The 16,706-nt window shown below is 44.0% G+C and overlaps 1 protein-coding gene across 2 annotated transcripts in view; it reads right to left on the minus strand.

The window, feature by feature from the left end:
• Positions 1–16,706, minus strand: part of Ltbp1 (latent transforming growth factor beta binding protein 1) — a 392,973-nt gene that overhangs the window by 317,213 nt on the left and 59,054 nt on the right. For both annotated transcript variants that reach the window (XM_059248705.1, XM_059248704.1), the window contains exon 3: positions 13,811–14,102. In XM_059248705.1, coding sequence (XP_059104688.1) covers positions 13,811–14,102 — 292 coding nt within the window. The remainder of the gene's footprint in view (positions 1–13,810; positions 14,103–16,706) is intronic.

Raw genomic sequence — 16,706 nt, forward strand, 5'->3', positions numbered from 1 at the left:
TTGAACATAACTGAGCAGAATTTAAACCAAGGCAGTTATTGGTTCTTTACCAAATGACTTTGGGCCGTTCTTTTCTTGTGAGGCCGAGCAGTGCGCACAGGTCTCAAAGAACACATGGCCGGCCCTTTTATGTCCATCTCTCCTGTCTCTGCTTTCTGGTTGATTCTTCCTTCACAGTCTCTCTCAAGAGCTCTTTAATTCCAGTTCCTCGGGGGCTGTGAAGATGACTCAGTGTGTAAGAGTGCTTGCTGCACAGCATGAGGACCTGAGTTCGGATCCCAGCACCCACATTTTAGAACAAAATCAGAAGGGGAAGAAGAGAAGAAGCCAGACATGGCCGCATGTGCATCTGTAACCCCAGAGCTGTGGGATGGCAGAGACAGGAGGATCGCTGGGGCGTGGTGGCTGCCAGCCTAGCTCTAGGTTTTCGTTAGCTACCTCGTCTCAGAGGAATAAAGCAGCGGGTGATAGAGAAGGACACCCAGCATCCCACTCTGGCCTCCACAGGCAAGCACATTGGTGCATACACACATTGATAAACACTGATGCATACACACATTGACAAATACTGATGCATACACATTGGTGCACACACACACATTGACAAATACTGGTGCATACACACATTGATAAATACTGGTACACACACACCCTGGTACATACACACTGGTGCATATACACATTGACAAATACTGGTGCATACACACTGATGCACACACACATTGACAAATACTGGTGCATATACACTGGTGCTCACACACATTGATAAATACTGGTGCATACACACATTGATAAATACTGGTGCATACACACATTGATGAATACCACACTCACATATACAACATACCGAGAAAGAAAAAAGACAAAAATTACCACAGCACGTCACCCCCATGGGTCTGTTTTTCTCAAACAAAATGCCTCGGAGCAACAACTAACCATATGATCAAACTTTAGGTTAGTTTCATGGAGTCTGGAGTCCTTTCCAGAGCCTACATTGCTATATCCCTATGGGAATCAAAACGCCTTCTTCTGTGGTCCTCGTGTGTGTATACCTGAATAAAAATCCTCATAAAAGCCAAATATTGGCCGAAAGATACAAATTTTCAGTTATTCAAAATGGAAAGGGTGCGAATCTCTACGAGCCAGAGGACTACAGTTAATACCATATTGTATACAATGCACTAGAAGAGTGGATCTTAAATATTCTTACCATGGACAAAAAAAATAAAAAATAAAAAATAAACGGAACTTGTAAGATGGTATGAGGTGGTTTGAAAGAAAATGGGTCCCATAGGGAGTGGCCCTATTAGGAGGTGTGGCCTTGTTGGAGGAAGTGTGTCACTGTGGGGGTGGACTTTGAGGTCTCCTATGCTCAAACTACTCCCAGGGTCACAGTTTACTTCCTGTTGCCTGCCAATCAAGATGTAGAACTCTCAGCTCCTTCTCCAGCACCATGTCTGCCTGCATGCCACCAATTCCTGACATGATGATAACAGACTGAACCTCTGAAACTGTAAGCCAGCCCTAATTAAATGTTTTCTTTTGTAAGAGTTACTGTTGTCTTAGTGTCTCTTCACAGCAATATAAACCCTAACTCAGACAGATGGATATGTAAATCGTCTGTTTGTAATAGCCATTTTATAATGTGTACCCATCAAAGCATCACAATCAACGTTATATATATACACAATTTTTGTCAACTGTTCTTCAATATAACTAAATATTCCCCCCCCCAAAAAAAAGTAAAAAACTGGAACAACTCAAAACATCCACCAAGACTATAACAAATAAGAAATGTGGTATACACACATGGTGAAATAATCACTGGCAATGTAAATGAACCAATGACAGCCACACAACTACACAGGTAGATCTGAGGCATAATACTAAGGGGGAAACACACGGTGTTACTAATAGACAATTCAAAGATGGGCAGAAAAGGTCTCTGTATATGAGAAGTCCCTTTGGGAAAGAGGAAGAAGGAAGGTCTAGGGACAGTGGACTGTGCTTAAATGTCCTGTTCTTTGATATGGATGCCACACACATCAGTATGCAGTCACTTTGGTGTAATCATTAGACAATAAATGTTTGGGGTTTTTTGTTTTGTTTTGTTTGCTTTTACTTATAAGTTCCATGTAAGCTCAAGTTTGGAAGGCAAAACAAGGACATATATGACGATAAAACCAATCCTTGGTTCAAATTTTTAGTTCTCATCCCAAAGGTACCTTGAAATGAGCACCAGTAGTCCTTTGATTGAGTTCTTCACCTCCAACTTTATAATATCTTGCCTCTACTCCACATCATCAAGCAGATAGCAGAGACTCGCCAGGAAGATGTACAGTAAGGGATATTAACTCAGCATCCACATGCCTGGGACTTTACAAACACAGGCAGGATAATTCTAGGAGGCGAGGTGACTTCTGCATTGTAAGTATCCATGGAACGCTACAGGCAGGGGGTTCAATGTTATCAATACCTTTCTTCCTCCAGGCAAAAACAGAGAAAAAATTTAAAGACTTTTACTACTTTTGTATGTACACATGCTGAGACTAGAGGACAAAATCATTGTCTTTGTCATATCAACAGTATTTTTTAATATTTATTTGTTTTATGTGTGTGTGTGTTTTGCCTGCATGTATGTCTGTGCATAATTTGTGTGCAGTGACCACTGAGGCCAGAAGAGGGCAGAGGAACTCCTGAAAAGAAAGTTGCAAACAGTTGTGAACAGCCATGTGGGTACTGGAAACCAAACCTGGGTCCTCTCCTAAGAGCTGAGTGCTTTTAACTGCTGAGCCATCTCTCCAGTCCCTCTACCTTATTATTTTTTTTTTAATAGTGTTTCTCCCTGAGCTTGGAGCTCACTGACTGGCAAAACTGGTTGGCCAGCAAGCCCAAGACAGGGATCCACCTGTCTCCACCTCTTGGCACTGGGATTATAGCTAGGCACTACCATGTTTAGCTTTTCGGGAAATATTTTTAATGTTACGTGAACCTCTGTTTAAGCCCCTGTGTTCAGGGAAGAAAAACTGCATGGAAAGTATCAGGAATGTTGTAAACACAGGGAAGCTCAGAACAGAAACACAGGGGTGGGTTCACCTCTGTGAGGCCGGGGTGAGGGGTCAAAGCTAAGCAGGGTCCACTAGTCTGAGAGATCAAATAAAGAGAATAAACTCAAGGGCTGCTGCTGTCATTGTTGAGGGCGGAGAACTTGAAGGACTATTTCACCAAGTAGCACACTTCTGTTTTGAAGATTCCCAAACACAGGAATTCCTTGCCGGGAACGCAAGAACCTGAGAGAGCTGAAGCTTCACATCTCCTTTCTCCTTCATGGTGGGGACATCACTCAGGACTCCTATCAACCAACCCACACGATAAATGTCAAGTGCTCATTTCTCAAGAACTTTAAAAGTAGAAGGCGTCCCCTCTGCGTGGACTTTTAAAAGACCTCATCTATATTTAGAACTATCTGGTATGCTATAAACTCACTTGGTAAATATAGAACACATTTCAAGTCAGTCCCATTTTCTTTTTAAAAGAACACATTCAAATTCTCTTCTTTTACCTTCATCACATCCCTGAGAGGAAGGTGAGAGCCAAGAGAATTACCAGTGTCTTTAACAGCAAAAACTAGTTTTCCCAGACCAGCTAAGTACCCTCTTTTGTTACAGCAGGATACCAAGAGACTATGAAAACGACCAACCGTTACCACAGAAAAAGAAACGACGGGGCTGCATGTGAGCTCTCCAGATAGATTTGACATCTATATCCTGAGTAAAACCAGACTTCCTCCTCAGGCTCAAAGAGGGGGACCAGGCACATTGTCTCCTCCTTAAGGGCTTCCTCCTCACACAGCAGATAATAGCTCTGCACTTGGCAAAACGGCTCTCATTGTACCAACATTCCCCAAACAGCTAACGGACCTAGCAAATAAACAATGTCCCTTGGGAGCTCTGTGTCAGGCTCCCATGGCCAGCGCCTGTATCACCCATCATGAGTAACAAGAATTAAAAAAGAAAAAAAAATGAGCATTTTACAAGCTTGTTGGCAAGCCTTTTTAGCGGCACTGAGGGTTAAAAACAAACATCTTTGGATTTGTAATGTAATGAAAGACAATATGAAGCTGAAAAAACGCTGAACCGTTTTGATTGGTGCTCCTTCGTGAGTTATTACTACAGCCAAAACTCATGTACATTAACACCTATTCACATAAGAATCAAAGACAGACCCTGGCATGGACCTATAATCTAACAGTGGCTGTTCTGGGGTGACACCCACAGTTTACATCTGAATAGCATCTATAAGATGCAAGTGTGACAGTTACCTAAGGTGTACTCCAGAATTATGAAGTAGTTAAAAAATAATAATAATGAAAGCAATGTGGGGCTGAGGGGAACAGCTTGATTGGTAAGCAGGAGCCTTGCAAGCACAAGAGCCTGACTTTGATCCCCACAGAACCCACATTAAAAAATAATAATAACTTGGGTGTGGTGGCACTAATCTCAGGATGGGGTAGGCGGAAACAGGATGATCCCTGGGGTTCAGTGACCAGCCATCCTAAACTATGTATTCAGTTCTGGTGAAAAATCCTGCACATGTGCGTGCACACACACATGCACACACACTTAAAGGAATCTGAAGTGACTACAGATGTTCATGTACAGGAAAATGGAGTCTCATCTGGCCATTTCTTCAGCTCATGCAGTAGCTATGATGTGGCACAAAATAAAACCAGGAAGAGCAACACCATATTAATAAACCTCACAGAAAAGTGTAAATAAAGCTCCAAACCATGGTGGTAGCTTTTCCAGAATGCACTGGGCAGTCTTTCCAAACCAAGTAACCAGCCTTGTCCTACTGACACCTACTTGTCTGAGTCATTAGTAGGGTGCAGGGTGTGGTCTCAACTACTTCTTCCCAAAGCGCCATCACAGACCCTCCTTTTCAAACCAAGTATTGAAAACTTCCCTAGACTGAGACGATCTTGAAAACTCACCAGGATTCAAAGGCCCAGCATCCTCTTTCTCACATGTCCCAAGTAGGAGAGGCCCCACCTGGTTCTCTTTGCAAGTTCAGCCAGGTGCCCAGGTTGACACGATGGTAATGACTGGGTTCACTTCCTTCCTCTGAACTGCCATGACTGTCACACCTGATAAGAGTCACCTCTGATTCTAATATACTGCAGATGCCCCAGGCACATGCAGTTTCCAAAGGGGGGGGGGAACCCTGCTCCTATTTAAAATCTTCTTGGGTTTTTTTTATGGTCTATAACAAAAATATTTCCAAAATACAAAGAGAATTTTGTAAGAAGTCCTCGTGTAACCCAGCATCCAAAATTATCATCTCATAACAGATCTTGAGCTACCATAGCTCCATCCACTGGATTGTGTGGTTCAAATCTCAGATACCACAAACCTCCATAGATGATGCTTTGCTATGATCTTCCTCCGATGTCATCATCAACCCTCCAATCTAAACCTATCCTCTTAGATTTCTAATCAGCATAAACATTTTACTGATTACCCTATAACTCATCTTTGTCCTTTCAGATGTAATGTGTTCAAATCTCAACAGGAGTGTGACCCAATTATTGTGACTGGCTAATGAGTTCCTTAAGTTTTTATAAACTATAACTCCTCTTCCCTCTGCTTTTGGTGTGAGTTTTTTCATTTGTTTGTTTCTTTATTGGGGGGGGCACTGTTTTATTGAAATGTTATTCAATGACCTGGTTATCACACAACTTTTAATGTCTGTATTACCACCACTCTTTACTTATATCAACTCATATCCTAAGTGTGGCCTGGCTTAGTTTCTTTTATTGTTGCTGTGTTAAAATTCTCTAACCCAAGCAACTCAAGAGAGAAAAGGTTGTTTTAGTCCATCATGGCAGGGAACCCATGGTGGCAGGGAAATCAAGAAGGCAAGAGGTTGAAGCAGCTGATTACATCACATCCACCACCAGGAACAGAGAACAATAAACGCATGCTATTGCTCAGTTCCCATTCTCCATTTATATTCTCCAGGATCCCAGCCAGATACCACCCACAGTGGGTGGGTCTTCCCACCTCAATTATGCACTCAAGATAATCCACACAGGCATGCCCAGGGGCCTGTTGCCCAAGTAATTCTACACCTCTGTCAAACTGACAACTGATTCCAACTATTATTGTCATTTTTAAATATGTGCACAAATTCCTCCTCTTCCTCCCTTTCTACTATGTATGAATGAGAACTTAATGACCCATTTCAAAGCAATGAGAGTTTGTCACATTGAATAGTAGTGACTACAAAGGTACCCTGGCTTTCCCTCTGCTCTCTAGCTCTAGGACCACTCAGAAGGCAGCAGCCACGTTGGAGGGTACTGGGCAGCTCTCTGGAGGTCCACAGGGAGAGGAATGAAGCTTCCTGTGTCAGAGCTGAGGCTTCCTGTCAGCAACTTTGGCAATGAGTCCTCCTGGCTCATTGATACGCCTCGGTGTCAGCCCAGCCTTCAGGTGATGCCAGCCCTAGTCACCACTTATCTGCCTCATCAGAAGAGACCTAGCCCAAGCTCACAGCTTTAGGCCTACAGAATTACACACACACACACACACACACACACACACACACACACACACACACACTGTCCATCAAGACATGTTGGTGATTCAGGCTGCTGAGTTACAAAAGACAACTAGCTTGCATACCAAGCCCTTGAACCACTGCCTCTCTGGAAACATCCTTCTCAGTTCTGCATACCCAAGTTTGCTGGATTGCAAATTCACAGACTGCCTTCTCCAGAGAGCACTCTGGGATTCCACTTTGTCAACACACCAACATCTGGAAACAACTGCTTCTTCCTTCAAGCCTCTAAGGAGCCTTGTGGGTATCCCATTCAATGTCAAATTCCCTAAAACCAACTAAGCTAAAGGTAAAAACCGATCTGTGTAACAGCCGCCTGCCTAATCTAATCTAATACTGCACCTGCTCCCACAGGGCCTCCTGTCTGTGCCACTTGAACAAAACAGTTCTATCACACTGAGCTTTTCCTCAAACTCCAACCCCAAGGCCTCTGCCCAACCCCTTGTATTAATATTTACAGGGCTCCTGCCCTCACCTCCCACAGCTCTTTGTTTAATCTCCACTCCTGGGGCTTTGTCTACTAACCACCCCTCCCCACCTCAAACCTTCCCAGCTTTCCCGGGACACCACCTGCAATTTAATTTCTCTGTAGCACTAACTACAACCAACATATTTTGCAGGATCGTTCATCAGTCCTCTGCCCTCTGCGGACTGTGAACTCCCAAAAAGAGTGTGTCTGTTCATGTACCACCCCTGTCACGAGGATAATGTGATGCACTAAATGCAAACTCTTTGGACCCATGATCAGGACTTAATACTTCAGAGAGTGGATATAAAAGGTTTCTTTCGGCATTTTTCACAACTTTATGTCTACAAGTAGATCATTTTAACGATTCCTAATCTACTTCACCTGCTAAAAACAAGACTTTGGAGGCTGGAGATGTGGCTCAGCAGTTAAGAGCATTGGCTGCTCATCCAGAGGACCCACTTAGCAGATGTCTGTAACTCCCAGGGGATCCTGTGCCCTCTTCTATCCTCTGTCAACATTCTCTAATTACGTTATATTATCTAATGTAATGATTAGGTAGATCCTTGGAAATGTATGACATGCCCAGAGCTTCACAGATCCAACGGCTCAAAGTGTTACTGGATAGCATCGGAGGCTATAGCAGAGATTTCCCCTGCTTTGCTATAACCACTCACCTGATGTTTCCACCACTGTATTTAAAAAAAAAAAAAGTCTTAGTTTAGAACCTTCTTTATTAAGTTACTATAAAAACTCAACAAAAGGTTCCAGGTTGAACATGGAATTTGGAGTAACCTAAATCTGTGTTCACAGTTTCATGGTCATTCATATTTGGTTCCAGAATAAACCATCTCACCCCACATGTACACACCCAATCAAGGGGCAGCTCTAACTGGGATACAGCAGCTGCAGAATCAAGAGCTATTTACCTAATGACTCTACTTTTACAAAAGCCAAGTCCCATGTGAAGCTGCAACCTTGTTGTGGAATATTCCTTTGCACTGTGTGAAGATATGTCACTGTGATTGGTTTAATAAAAAGCTAAATGGCCAATAGCTGGGGGCAGAGAGAATGCTGGGAAGAAGAAGGCAGAGTCATCAGGCAGATGGAGAGGAAGCAGGATGAGGAGCACAGAGTAAAGGTAACCAAGCCATATAAAACAAAGTAGATAAAAAGATATGGGTTAATTTAAGTTATAAGAACTAGTTAAGAAAAACTGCCGGGCGGTGGTGGTGCACGCCTTTAATCCCAGCACTTGGGAGGCAGAGGCAGGCAGATCTCTGTGAGTTCAAGGCCAGCCTGGTCTCCAAAGCGAGTTCCAGGAAAGGCGCAAAGCTACACAGAGAAACCCTGTCTCGAAAAAAAAAAAAAAGAAGAAGAAGAAAAGAAAGAAAGAAAAGCCTAGGCTATCAGCTGAACTTTTGTAATTAATACTAAGTCTCCATGTCATTATTTGAGAGCTGGCTGGTGGGACAGAAAAAGACTCATTACAAATGTCACCCAACATCTGGCATGTATGTCCACATAAGGCCTGAGAAAGCTTAAAAAGAAAAAAAGTTCAGAACACAATGTCAAACTCAGCTTCCTGGTAACCAAGTTCTCTTGGATAGGATAGGCTCGGTGTACAGACTGCGTACAGACTGCCTGCATGCAGGCTGGAGGCAGCCACCAGTGTCATGCTCCAGCGCCATGTGCTAAGCTGAGCCATGCCTGGTGGATCATTTGTCTCAGCAGTTCATTTATCTCACACTGTCAGAGAAAGCTGCAGATGCTCAGTAAAGGCGGATCCAGATGGAAAAAAGCCTCTAAACAGGTTACAATGTGTTCAAAATGTGTGTAGGCTTAAAAAACAAAAGAAAATGGATATAGACAGTCATAGAAAAAAGTAAATAGTTTATAAATAATAAAAAAAGAATAAGCCACATAGAGAGGGAAAATACACAGAGAGTCTGGATCCTATATGGTGTCTTGTTGACTTTGAAATTTTTTATTGCGGATGAACAGGCAATAGCTGCTTAAAGACATTGGATTATGGAAACTGCTAAATTAAACCAACCTATATATTTTAAAAATTTCTTAACTTCAAAATGGAAGTCAAAAAAGATGTTACACTGAGGAAGAGGTTGTGCTTTTCTTTCCACAGAAAATGAAAGGATGTGGATTCATTCAAGGTTGATAGAGATCAGATTGGCCCCGGTGGGGGGTGGGGAATAAAACTACAAGACGGGTAACATATTTTGCCTGCTCAAACATAAAACAAAAAATCATCTTTGGCTGGCTTGTGTACAACACACAGTCCATACTTGTGTTAATGCAGATATGTATGTTACCTTTGAAAGTTTGTGTGTTTTCAGAGCAAGGGGACCAGACACCAATGAAAATGGGTGGCCCAGGTGATCCAGTCTCTGAGAGCATCTCTGTTGCAGTTTCCTCAGAGTTCTGCATCCAGAACAGCTTCAAGGCTGCTAGCTGAGATGGTCTAGCCTCACAGATTATTCTAGCCAAAACTTGACCATTATTCTAATTTTCTCAGTGTCCTCCAAAGTTGCCAGCACCCCCAGACACCAAGACAGCCTCTGTTTTCCCTCATAACACCCTTGTCTAAATTATAATACCCACACCTAAAGGAGGATTTTAAAAAGTTGTTCCCTTAGCTTTCTCTGGCAAATGGTTTTTGCAAACTGTTGGAGCCCACCTGGGTTTCCTAGTGAGATCTGAGCTTGTTTTACCCAGCTGAACTGCATAAGAAGGTGATTGGACCACGGGCCTGATTACCAGGTGTTTGGAAGGGTCTACATTTAGCTGTATCTAGCAAAGGGGAGGTCTTTTGGCTCTCCCCTTGGCATTGTTATAAAAAGCCCTTTTGAATAAAGCTCTGGGCCAGATGGATTAGGATCCAGGCCCTCCCGAGGCTATCCTGTGTTTTCTGACTATCTCTCTCTGGCTATATTTCTATCTAATATTTCCTTCTGCTCCTGCTCAAGAGTACCCCAGGGGAAAGTGGAGGTGGGATGGCCCCCCACCGCAAACAATCCACTTGTGCAATCACAATCAAATGGTAGCTGTTGACAGTCAATTTGAATACCATTTCTTGTAACTCACTTCACAGTTTACATAAGTAATAAGGCTAGAAAAAAAAGTCTTAACAACGCACTGTAATCTGACTCCTGATCGCCAAAGCAGAATGCGAGGCAGAACTATTTTTTGTTCTTCACATCAGAGTAATGCTAGAAGGGAGATGTCTAAGCATGATATAAATCATTCCAGGGACACACCGTCACATCTGTGTTCTAGCACCAAAATAGTCACTATTAGCCTCTAAAGAACGAGGTGGGCAAACTCTTCCAGGCCATGGCCTGTTTTTGTGCAAGTTCAGAATGACCGTCCCATGTTTTCAATGGCTGTCAAACTGCCTTCTAAACATTTACGCGTCTAGCCGTAGACCTGGGATGCTCTCAGCCTGGATGAGGGAACCTTCTTTTCCCAGCAGACATCAGTCAATACAGAGATTCAAAACTGGTCGGAGTGCTGAGAATAAGTGACTGTGGGTGCTCGGCTGCAAATGAGACATCTTGATTAACACCCCCCACACACACACTTATCACTAAGGCTCAAGGAAGATGGAAGAAGAGTGGGTGGCAAGGATAGAAGACCCGGAGAATGGGGAGGACTGCTGTGAAATACTATCTTTTGGGTACGATGTGGCTGTTTGCACACAACTGTGGTTACCTGCACAAGAGCAAACCAGCAAAAATTCCAGCGTAGGTTAAGGAGAAGGTCTCAAGGCCCCACCCCTTACCAAGGAGCTCCTGGCAGCTGAGAGCTGCTGAAGGAAGTGGAACTATTCTGAGTGAGTGGCCACTGGTAGGCTACCCATGCTCCAGTGAACGGCGCCCAATCTATGCACATATGGGCAGCACTAATTAGACTTAGTACGTTTATTTGAAAAAGGAGAAGAGGAGGAAGAAGAAAGAGGAGGATGAGATAAAATTGGGAAGGAGACATCTTGGGGGAGAAGGAGTCGGGGGAGAAGGGATTCAGGAGAAAATGAAAGATGGATATGATCATATTTCATCATATATGTAACTTGAAAATAATTAAAAATATAAACATGTGCTGTGGGATGTTCTGTATGGCAAATGTGTTGCTAATTAGTCAATAAATAAAACAATGATTGGCCATTGGCTAGGCAGGAAGTGTAGGCGGGACAAGGAGGAGAATAAAGCTGGGAAGTGGAAGGCTGAGTCAGAGAGACACTGCCAGCCGCCACCATGACAAACAGCATGTGAAGGTGCCGGTAAGCCACGAGCCATGTGGCAAGGTATAGATTAATGGAAATGGATTAATTTAAGCTGTAAGAACAGTTAGCAAGAAGCCTGCCACGGCCATACAGTTTGTAACCAATATAAGTCTCTGTGTTTACTTGGTCAAGTCTGAGGCTGTGGGACTGGCAGGTGATAGAGATTTGTCCTGACTGTGGGCCAGGCAGGAAAACTCTAGCTACAAACATGTTTTAGGAAATAAATAAAACAAACAAACAAAAATGCTGAGAAAAGGACTAGAAGATGATTCATTCAGTGAAGTGCTTGCTGAACAAGCCTGAAGACCGGAGGAGTATCCCAGCATCCACATCAAAACAGGACATGGCAGCACACTCTGTAACCCCAGAGTTGGGGAGTGAGAAAGAGTAGCCCGGAGCTCTCTGGCCATCCAGTCCAGGCAAACCAGAAGCTCTGGGTTGGGTATACATATGCACATACATACATACATACATACATACACACACACACACACACACACACACACACACACACACACAGAGTAGCAGTGGTGGCACACGCCTTTAATCCCAGCACTGGGGAGGCCAAGGCAAGTGGATCTCTGTGAGTTCAAGGCCAGCCTGGTCTGAGAGAGAGGGGACTGGGGGGACTAGCAATAGAGAAAGATGTCTGATATTGACCAATGGTCTCCACATACATATGACACACATACATAAACACACACACATACACACACACACACACACACACACACAGGATTGATAAGTATGATTGAGAAACAAATCTAAAGAATAATATTTTGTGACTTGAAATTCAAATTTCAATTCCATAACTAAAGGGATTTGGGAATGAAATAAAAGTCACCGATGGTCCATGCTGTTTGGGGGCTGCTGTGTGCCCCAGCTGACCACAGAAACCACCTGTCCCACAGAGCAAGAAATACTCACTATCTCATCCTCCACAGAAAACATTTGCCAAGCCCTTCCTTCACAAATTATGCCCTTCCTTAAAGACGGATGCTGTGACATGACTACCTCTGTTGAAGCTCCCACTTACTGATTAACTGTGTGGCTGTGAACAAGGCAAACACTCTAAAGCTGGCTTTTCCCACCTGTAAAAATGAGGTTAATGTCTATTATTTAGCGCAGACTCACTCTGCGTTATAAAGGGGTGACTCGTGTGAAATTTCTAAACTAGTACCTGGCACGGGAAGCTCTGAGGACCCATCGCTTCCATCTCACCAAGGGATATAAAACATGTTATCAAAACTACCAGGTGTCCACCTAGCCCATGACAGAACATTCATATTATAATATAAAGTATACTATTACAAGAAGAAATTGAGGAGTATGAATGAGAAGGGTTGGACTTTCTAACGGATCAAATGACCTCTGTGGCTAGCTAACAGAACACTAATCACCGTGTGGAAGTGCCATCTCCATGGGGGAAATGCCTTCTAAATTCCAAGCAAGTGACTTACAAACGAACCGAGGTCAAGTCCTTTTTTAAGTTGGGGGCTTCCTGTATTTGACATTCCTACACAAGGGACAAGTGGTCGCCACAGTGACTTCAGCATCCTATTAGCCAAGTGTGGTTGCTCATTAAGAGGAGACAGTTAGACAAGGGCCCCTCTCGGGGCCGTTTGTCACAAAAGTCACAGGAGGTCAGGGACCGTTTTTCTTATCCCTGAGTTTACGTCGTGTTCAAGTGCTTCCAAACAGCAAGAAGAAGAAGAAGAAGAAGAAGAAGAAGAAGAAGAAGAAGAAGAAGAAGAAGAAGAAGAAGAAGAAGAAGAAGAAGAAGAAGAAGTTCCCATGAATAGAAAGCAACCTCATTCACCCAAACTGGGCTTGCATGGCCACTGTGGGGCAGACACTGTGTGGTGTGCAGACTGGAAACACTTAACCTGAGCCTGAGAATTACCTCCCAATGACTCACTCTCCTATGCACAGCTAAATCCCTACCTCTTCCATTATCCTAAGAAACTGCCTGCATGTTTCCCCTTTCAAATTACTGTTTCAGGACTCTGAGTCACCCCCACCCCACAAAAGAATTATTAGCCAACATGTTGGGTGCAGGGAATTGAACCCAAGTCCTCTGGCAGAAAAGCCAGTTCTCTAACTGATGAGCCATCTCTCCACACCCCCCAAAAAATAATCCTTCAACTTATAACTCCACAATCAAAGAACTATGTTTATTAGTCCATGCCGACCCTGATCCCTATAATCCTCACCCCACTATGGTTTGCACTTAGGGTAAAGTCACTCATCAAATCAAGTGCCTTTAAGAGCCTTGATAACATGAGCCTCACATGGAAACTCTTGAGAAGGAGAAAGGATATCATTGTCTGAGATCTCTGCAAAGGTGCCAGGGAAAGTGGTTTAAAGCAGTGTGTTCAAGGGCAGCTAATGTGCATCGAGGCTAGACGCAAGTTGAAAACACTCACTGAGAATGCATCTTCTGGGAGAGTCCCACTGAAGGCTTCGGCTTGAGGGTCAAGGTCATCTGAGCCACTGGACTGACCCTTGGTAGAGTGTCTGCCTTCTTAGTCGAAGTATGCTTTGCTGCTTGCTCAGGAGGGACCCAAGAGGACCCATGATTCTGTCCTCCAAAGACCGGTGACACGGTGTCCTGGGAAGCTGTGGTCTCGCAGGCTTTACCCTTTGTCCCTGGCTTACACACACAGAGCTGAGGCCGGAGACACATCCCTCCATTCTGGCATGGCGGAACACAGCTCGCTGCAGGAGACAACAGAAGACACAGCTTTGAAGAAAAGCACAGTAGACTCTTCACTAGTTCTTCCAAAGGGTTAACAGTGCAATTGGATGTTCCCCTGAGAGCGTCATGATGATGATGGTGGTGGTGGTGGTGACAGCTGATACCCGTTAGCGGCCAACTATGTGACAGGTGCTTTTCATATAGATATATACATACTTAATCCCCAGAAACCGGTTTTAGTAGATATTTTACTATGCCCATTTTATGGATAAAGGAACAAAGGCAAAGGTTAAGTAGCTTAACAAAGATCAAACAATTGTTAGGAAATAGAAGAGGTAGTAGTCAAACCCCATCGAGCTGACTCCAGAGGCATCATTCTTAACCACTGTATTATAACGGCCTTCCCAAAGTACACCACAAACCAAAAAAAAAAAAAATGTAAGAAAGCATCCTGTGATGGTTTGAATGAAATGGCCCCCATAGGCCTGTAGGGAGTGGTACTACTAGGAGGTGTGGCCTTGTTGGAGTAGGTGTGGCCTCATTGCAAAAAGCGTGTCACTGGGGGTGTTCTTGGAGGTTTCAGATGTTCAAGCCAGGCCCAGGGTCTCTCTCGCTCTCTCTCTCTCTCTCTCTCTCTCTCTCTCTCTCTCTCTCTCTCTCTCTTTTTCTCTCTCTCTCTCTTCTTGCTGCCTGCTGATCTGGATACAGAACTCACAGCTACCTCTCCAGCACCATGTCTGCCTGCATGCCACCATGCTTCCCACCATGATGATAATGGTCTAAACTTCTGAGCTATAAGCCAGACCCAATTAAATGTTTTCTTTTATAAGAGTGGCGGTGTCACACACCTTTAATCCTAGTACTTGGGAGACAGAGACAAGCAGATCTCTGTGAATTCAAGGCCAGCCTGGTCTACAGAGCTAGTTCTAGGACAGCCAAGGCTACACAAGGAAATCCTACCTCGGGGGGAAAAAAAATAGTTGGTGTGGTCAATGGTGTCTCTTCATAGCAATAGAAACCCTAACTAAGACACATCCTGTTACTGATTTTAAGTTATACTCTGTGGCATGAAACTAAATTTAAGGCCTACTCCAACAAGGCCACACCCACTCCAACAAGGCCACACCTACTCCAACAAGGCCACACCCACTCCAACAAGGCCACACCCCCTAATAGTACCACTCCCTACAGGCCTATGGGGGCTATTTCAGTCAAACCATCACAGGATGCTTTCTTACATTTTTTTTTTTTTTTAGTCTGTGGTGTACTTTGGGAAGGCCGTTATAATACAGTGGTTAAGAATGATGCCTCTGGAGTCAGCTTGATGGGGTTTGACTACTAGCTCTTCTATTTCCTAACAATTGTTTGATCTTTGTTAAGCTACTTAACCTTTGCCTTTGTTCCTTTATCCATAAAATGGGCATAGTAAAATATCTACTAAAACCGGTTTCTGGGGATTAAGTTTGTGTGTGTGTGTGTGTGTGTGTGTGTGTGTGTGTGTGTGTGTGAAGCCATAGGTATACGTACGGTGCATACACCTATGTGTGGTTGTGCGTTCATATATGAACATGTGTATGTAAAAGCACATATGCTTATGGAGAACAGAGTTACGTTGGAATATCTTTCCCAATTGTTTTCCATTTTATTTGTGGGGGCGAGGTGGGCAATCTCTCCACTGAGCCTAGAAGTTGTCATTTTTGCCAGGCTGGTGCCAGCACACTCCAGAAACCCTCCCTGACCCCACCGTTCTGTGCTAGAGGTAGGGACAGTATTACAGAAGTTCATGACCACACCTAGCTTTTTGTGTGGAGGCTGGGGATCCAGATGCAGGTCTTTGTGTTTGTACCCACTGAGCCATCTCATCTGGCCCTTAAATTTAATTTTAAAAATTTATGTTTAAATACCTTTGCCAGGATTTGACCAAAAAGAGTCCCTAGCCCCTGAGAAAAAGGACTCTTCTACACACTCCCAGGCTGTCAGAGCTTCCAGAGACTTTGTGGTTGGTCCAACTCACTCTTTTTACATGAAGAACAATGGCGACAAGGTTATTGGCTGGCTGGCTGCTGGCTAATCTGTACCAACTTCCAGTGAGTGCTATGCCACCCCTAACGTCATACCGGGGTGCACTCAACAAGGAATAAGGTCTTCGTCCCCTGTCTGCTGGGGTGTCTGAACTCTGGATCACCTGGCATGTGGCCAGGCAGAGCTACAAAGCTGGCTAGGCCGCAGGCAGGGTTAGTGGATCTGACCACAGGTGAGGTCCCTTGGGAGAACTGAGGTCACTGAGGTAACTGCATTCCTTATGTAACGTCACAGGTTTCTGGCAAGCTCCCGTCAGACCCTTCTGTATCTGTCGGAATTCATTTATCTGCTGCTCCTTTACTGATAATCTGCTTTGGACTTGAACTCTTCACCTTGAGAGTACACTACCAAATTTCCTACCCAAGTCAGCGCCTGCTCACTTCAGTTCACTAAACGATTCCAAAAGAGATGAGAGACATTATGTCTTAGTTAGGGTTTCTGTTGCTGCGATGAAACACCATGACCAAAAGCAAGTCGGGGACGAAAGGGTTTACCTGGCTTACACTTCCATACCGCTATTCATCATTGAAGGAAGCCAGGAC

Source organism: Peromyscus eremicus, chromosome 22, assembly GCF_949786415.1.
Source record: "Peromyscus eremicus chromosome 22, PerEre_H2_v1, whole genome shotgun sequence".
Classification (NCBI taxonomy): domain Eukaryota; kingdom Metazoa; phylum Chordata; class Mammalia; order Rodentia; family Cricetidae; genus Peromyscus; species Peromyscus eremicus.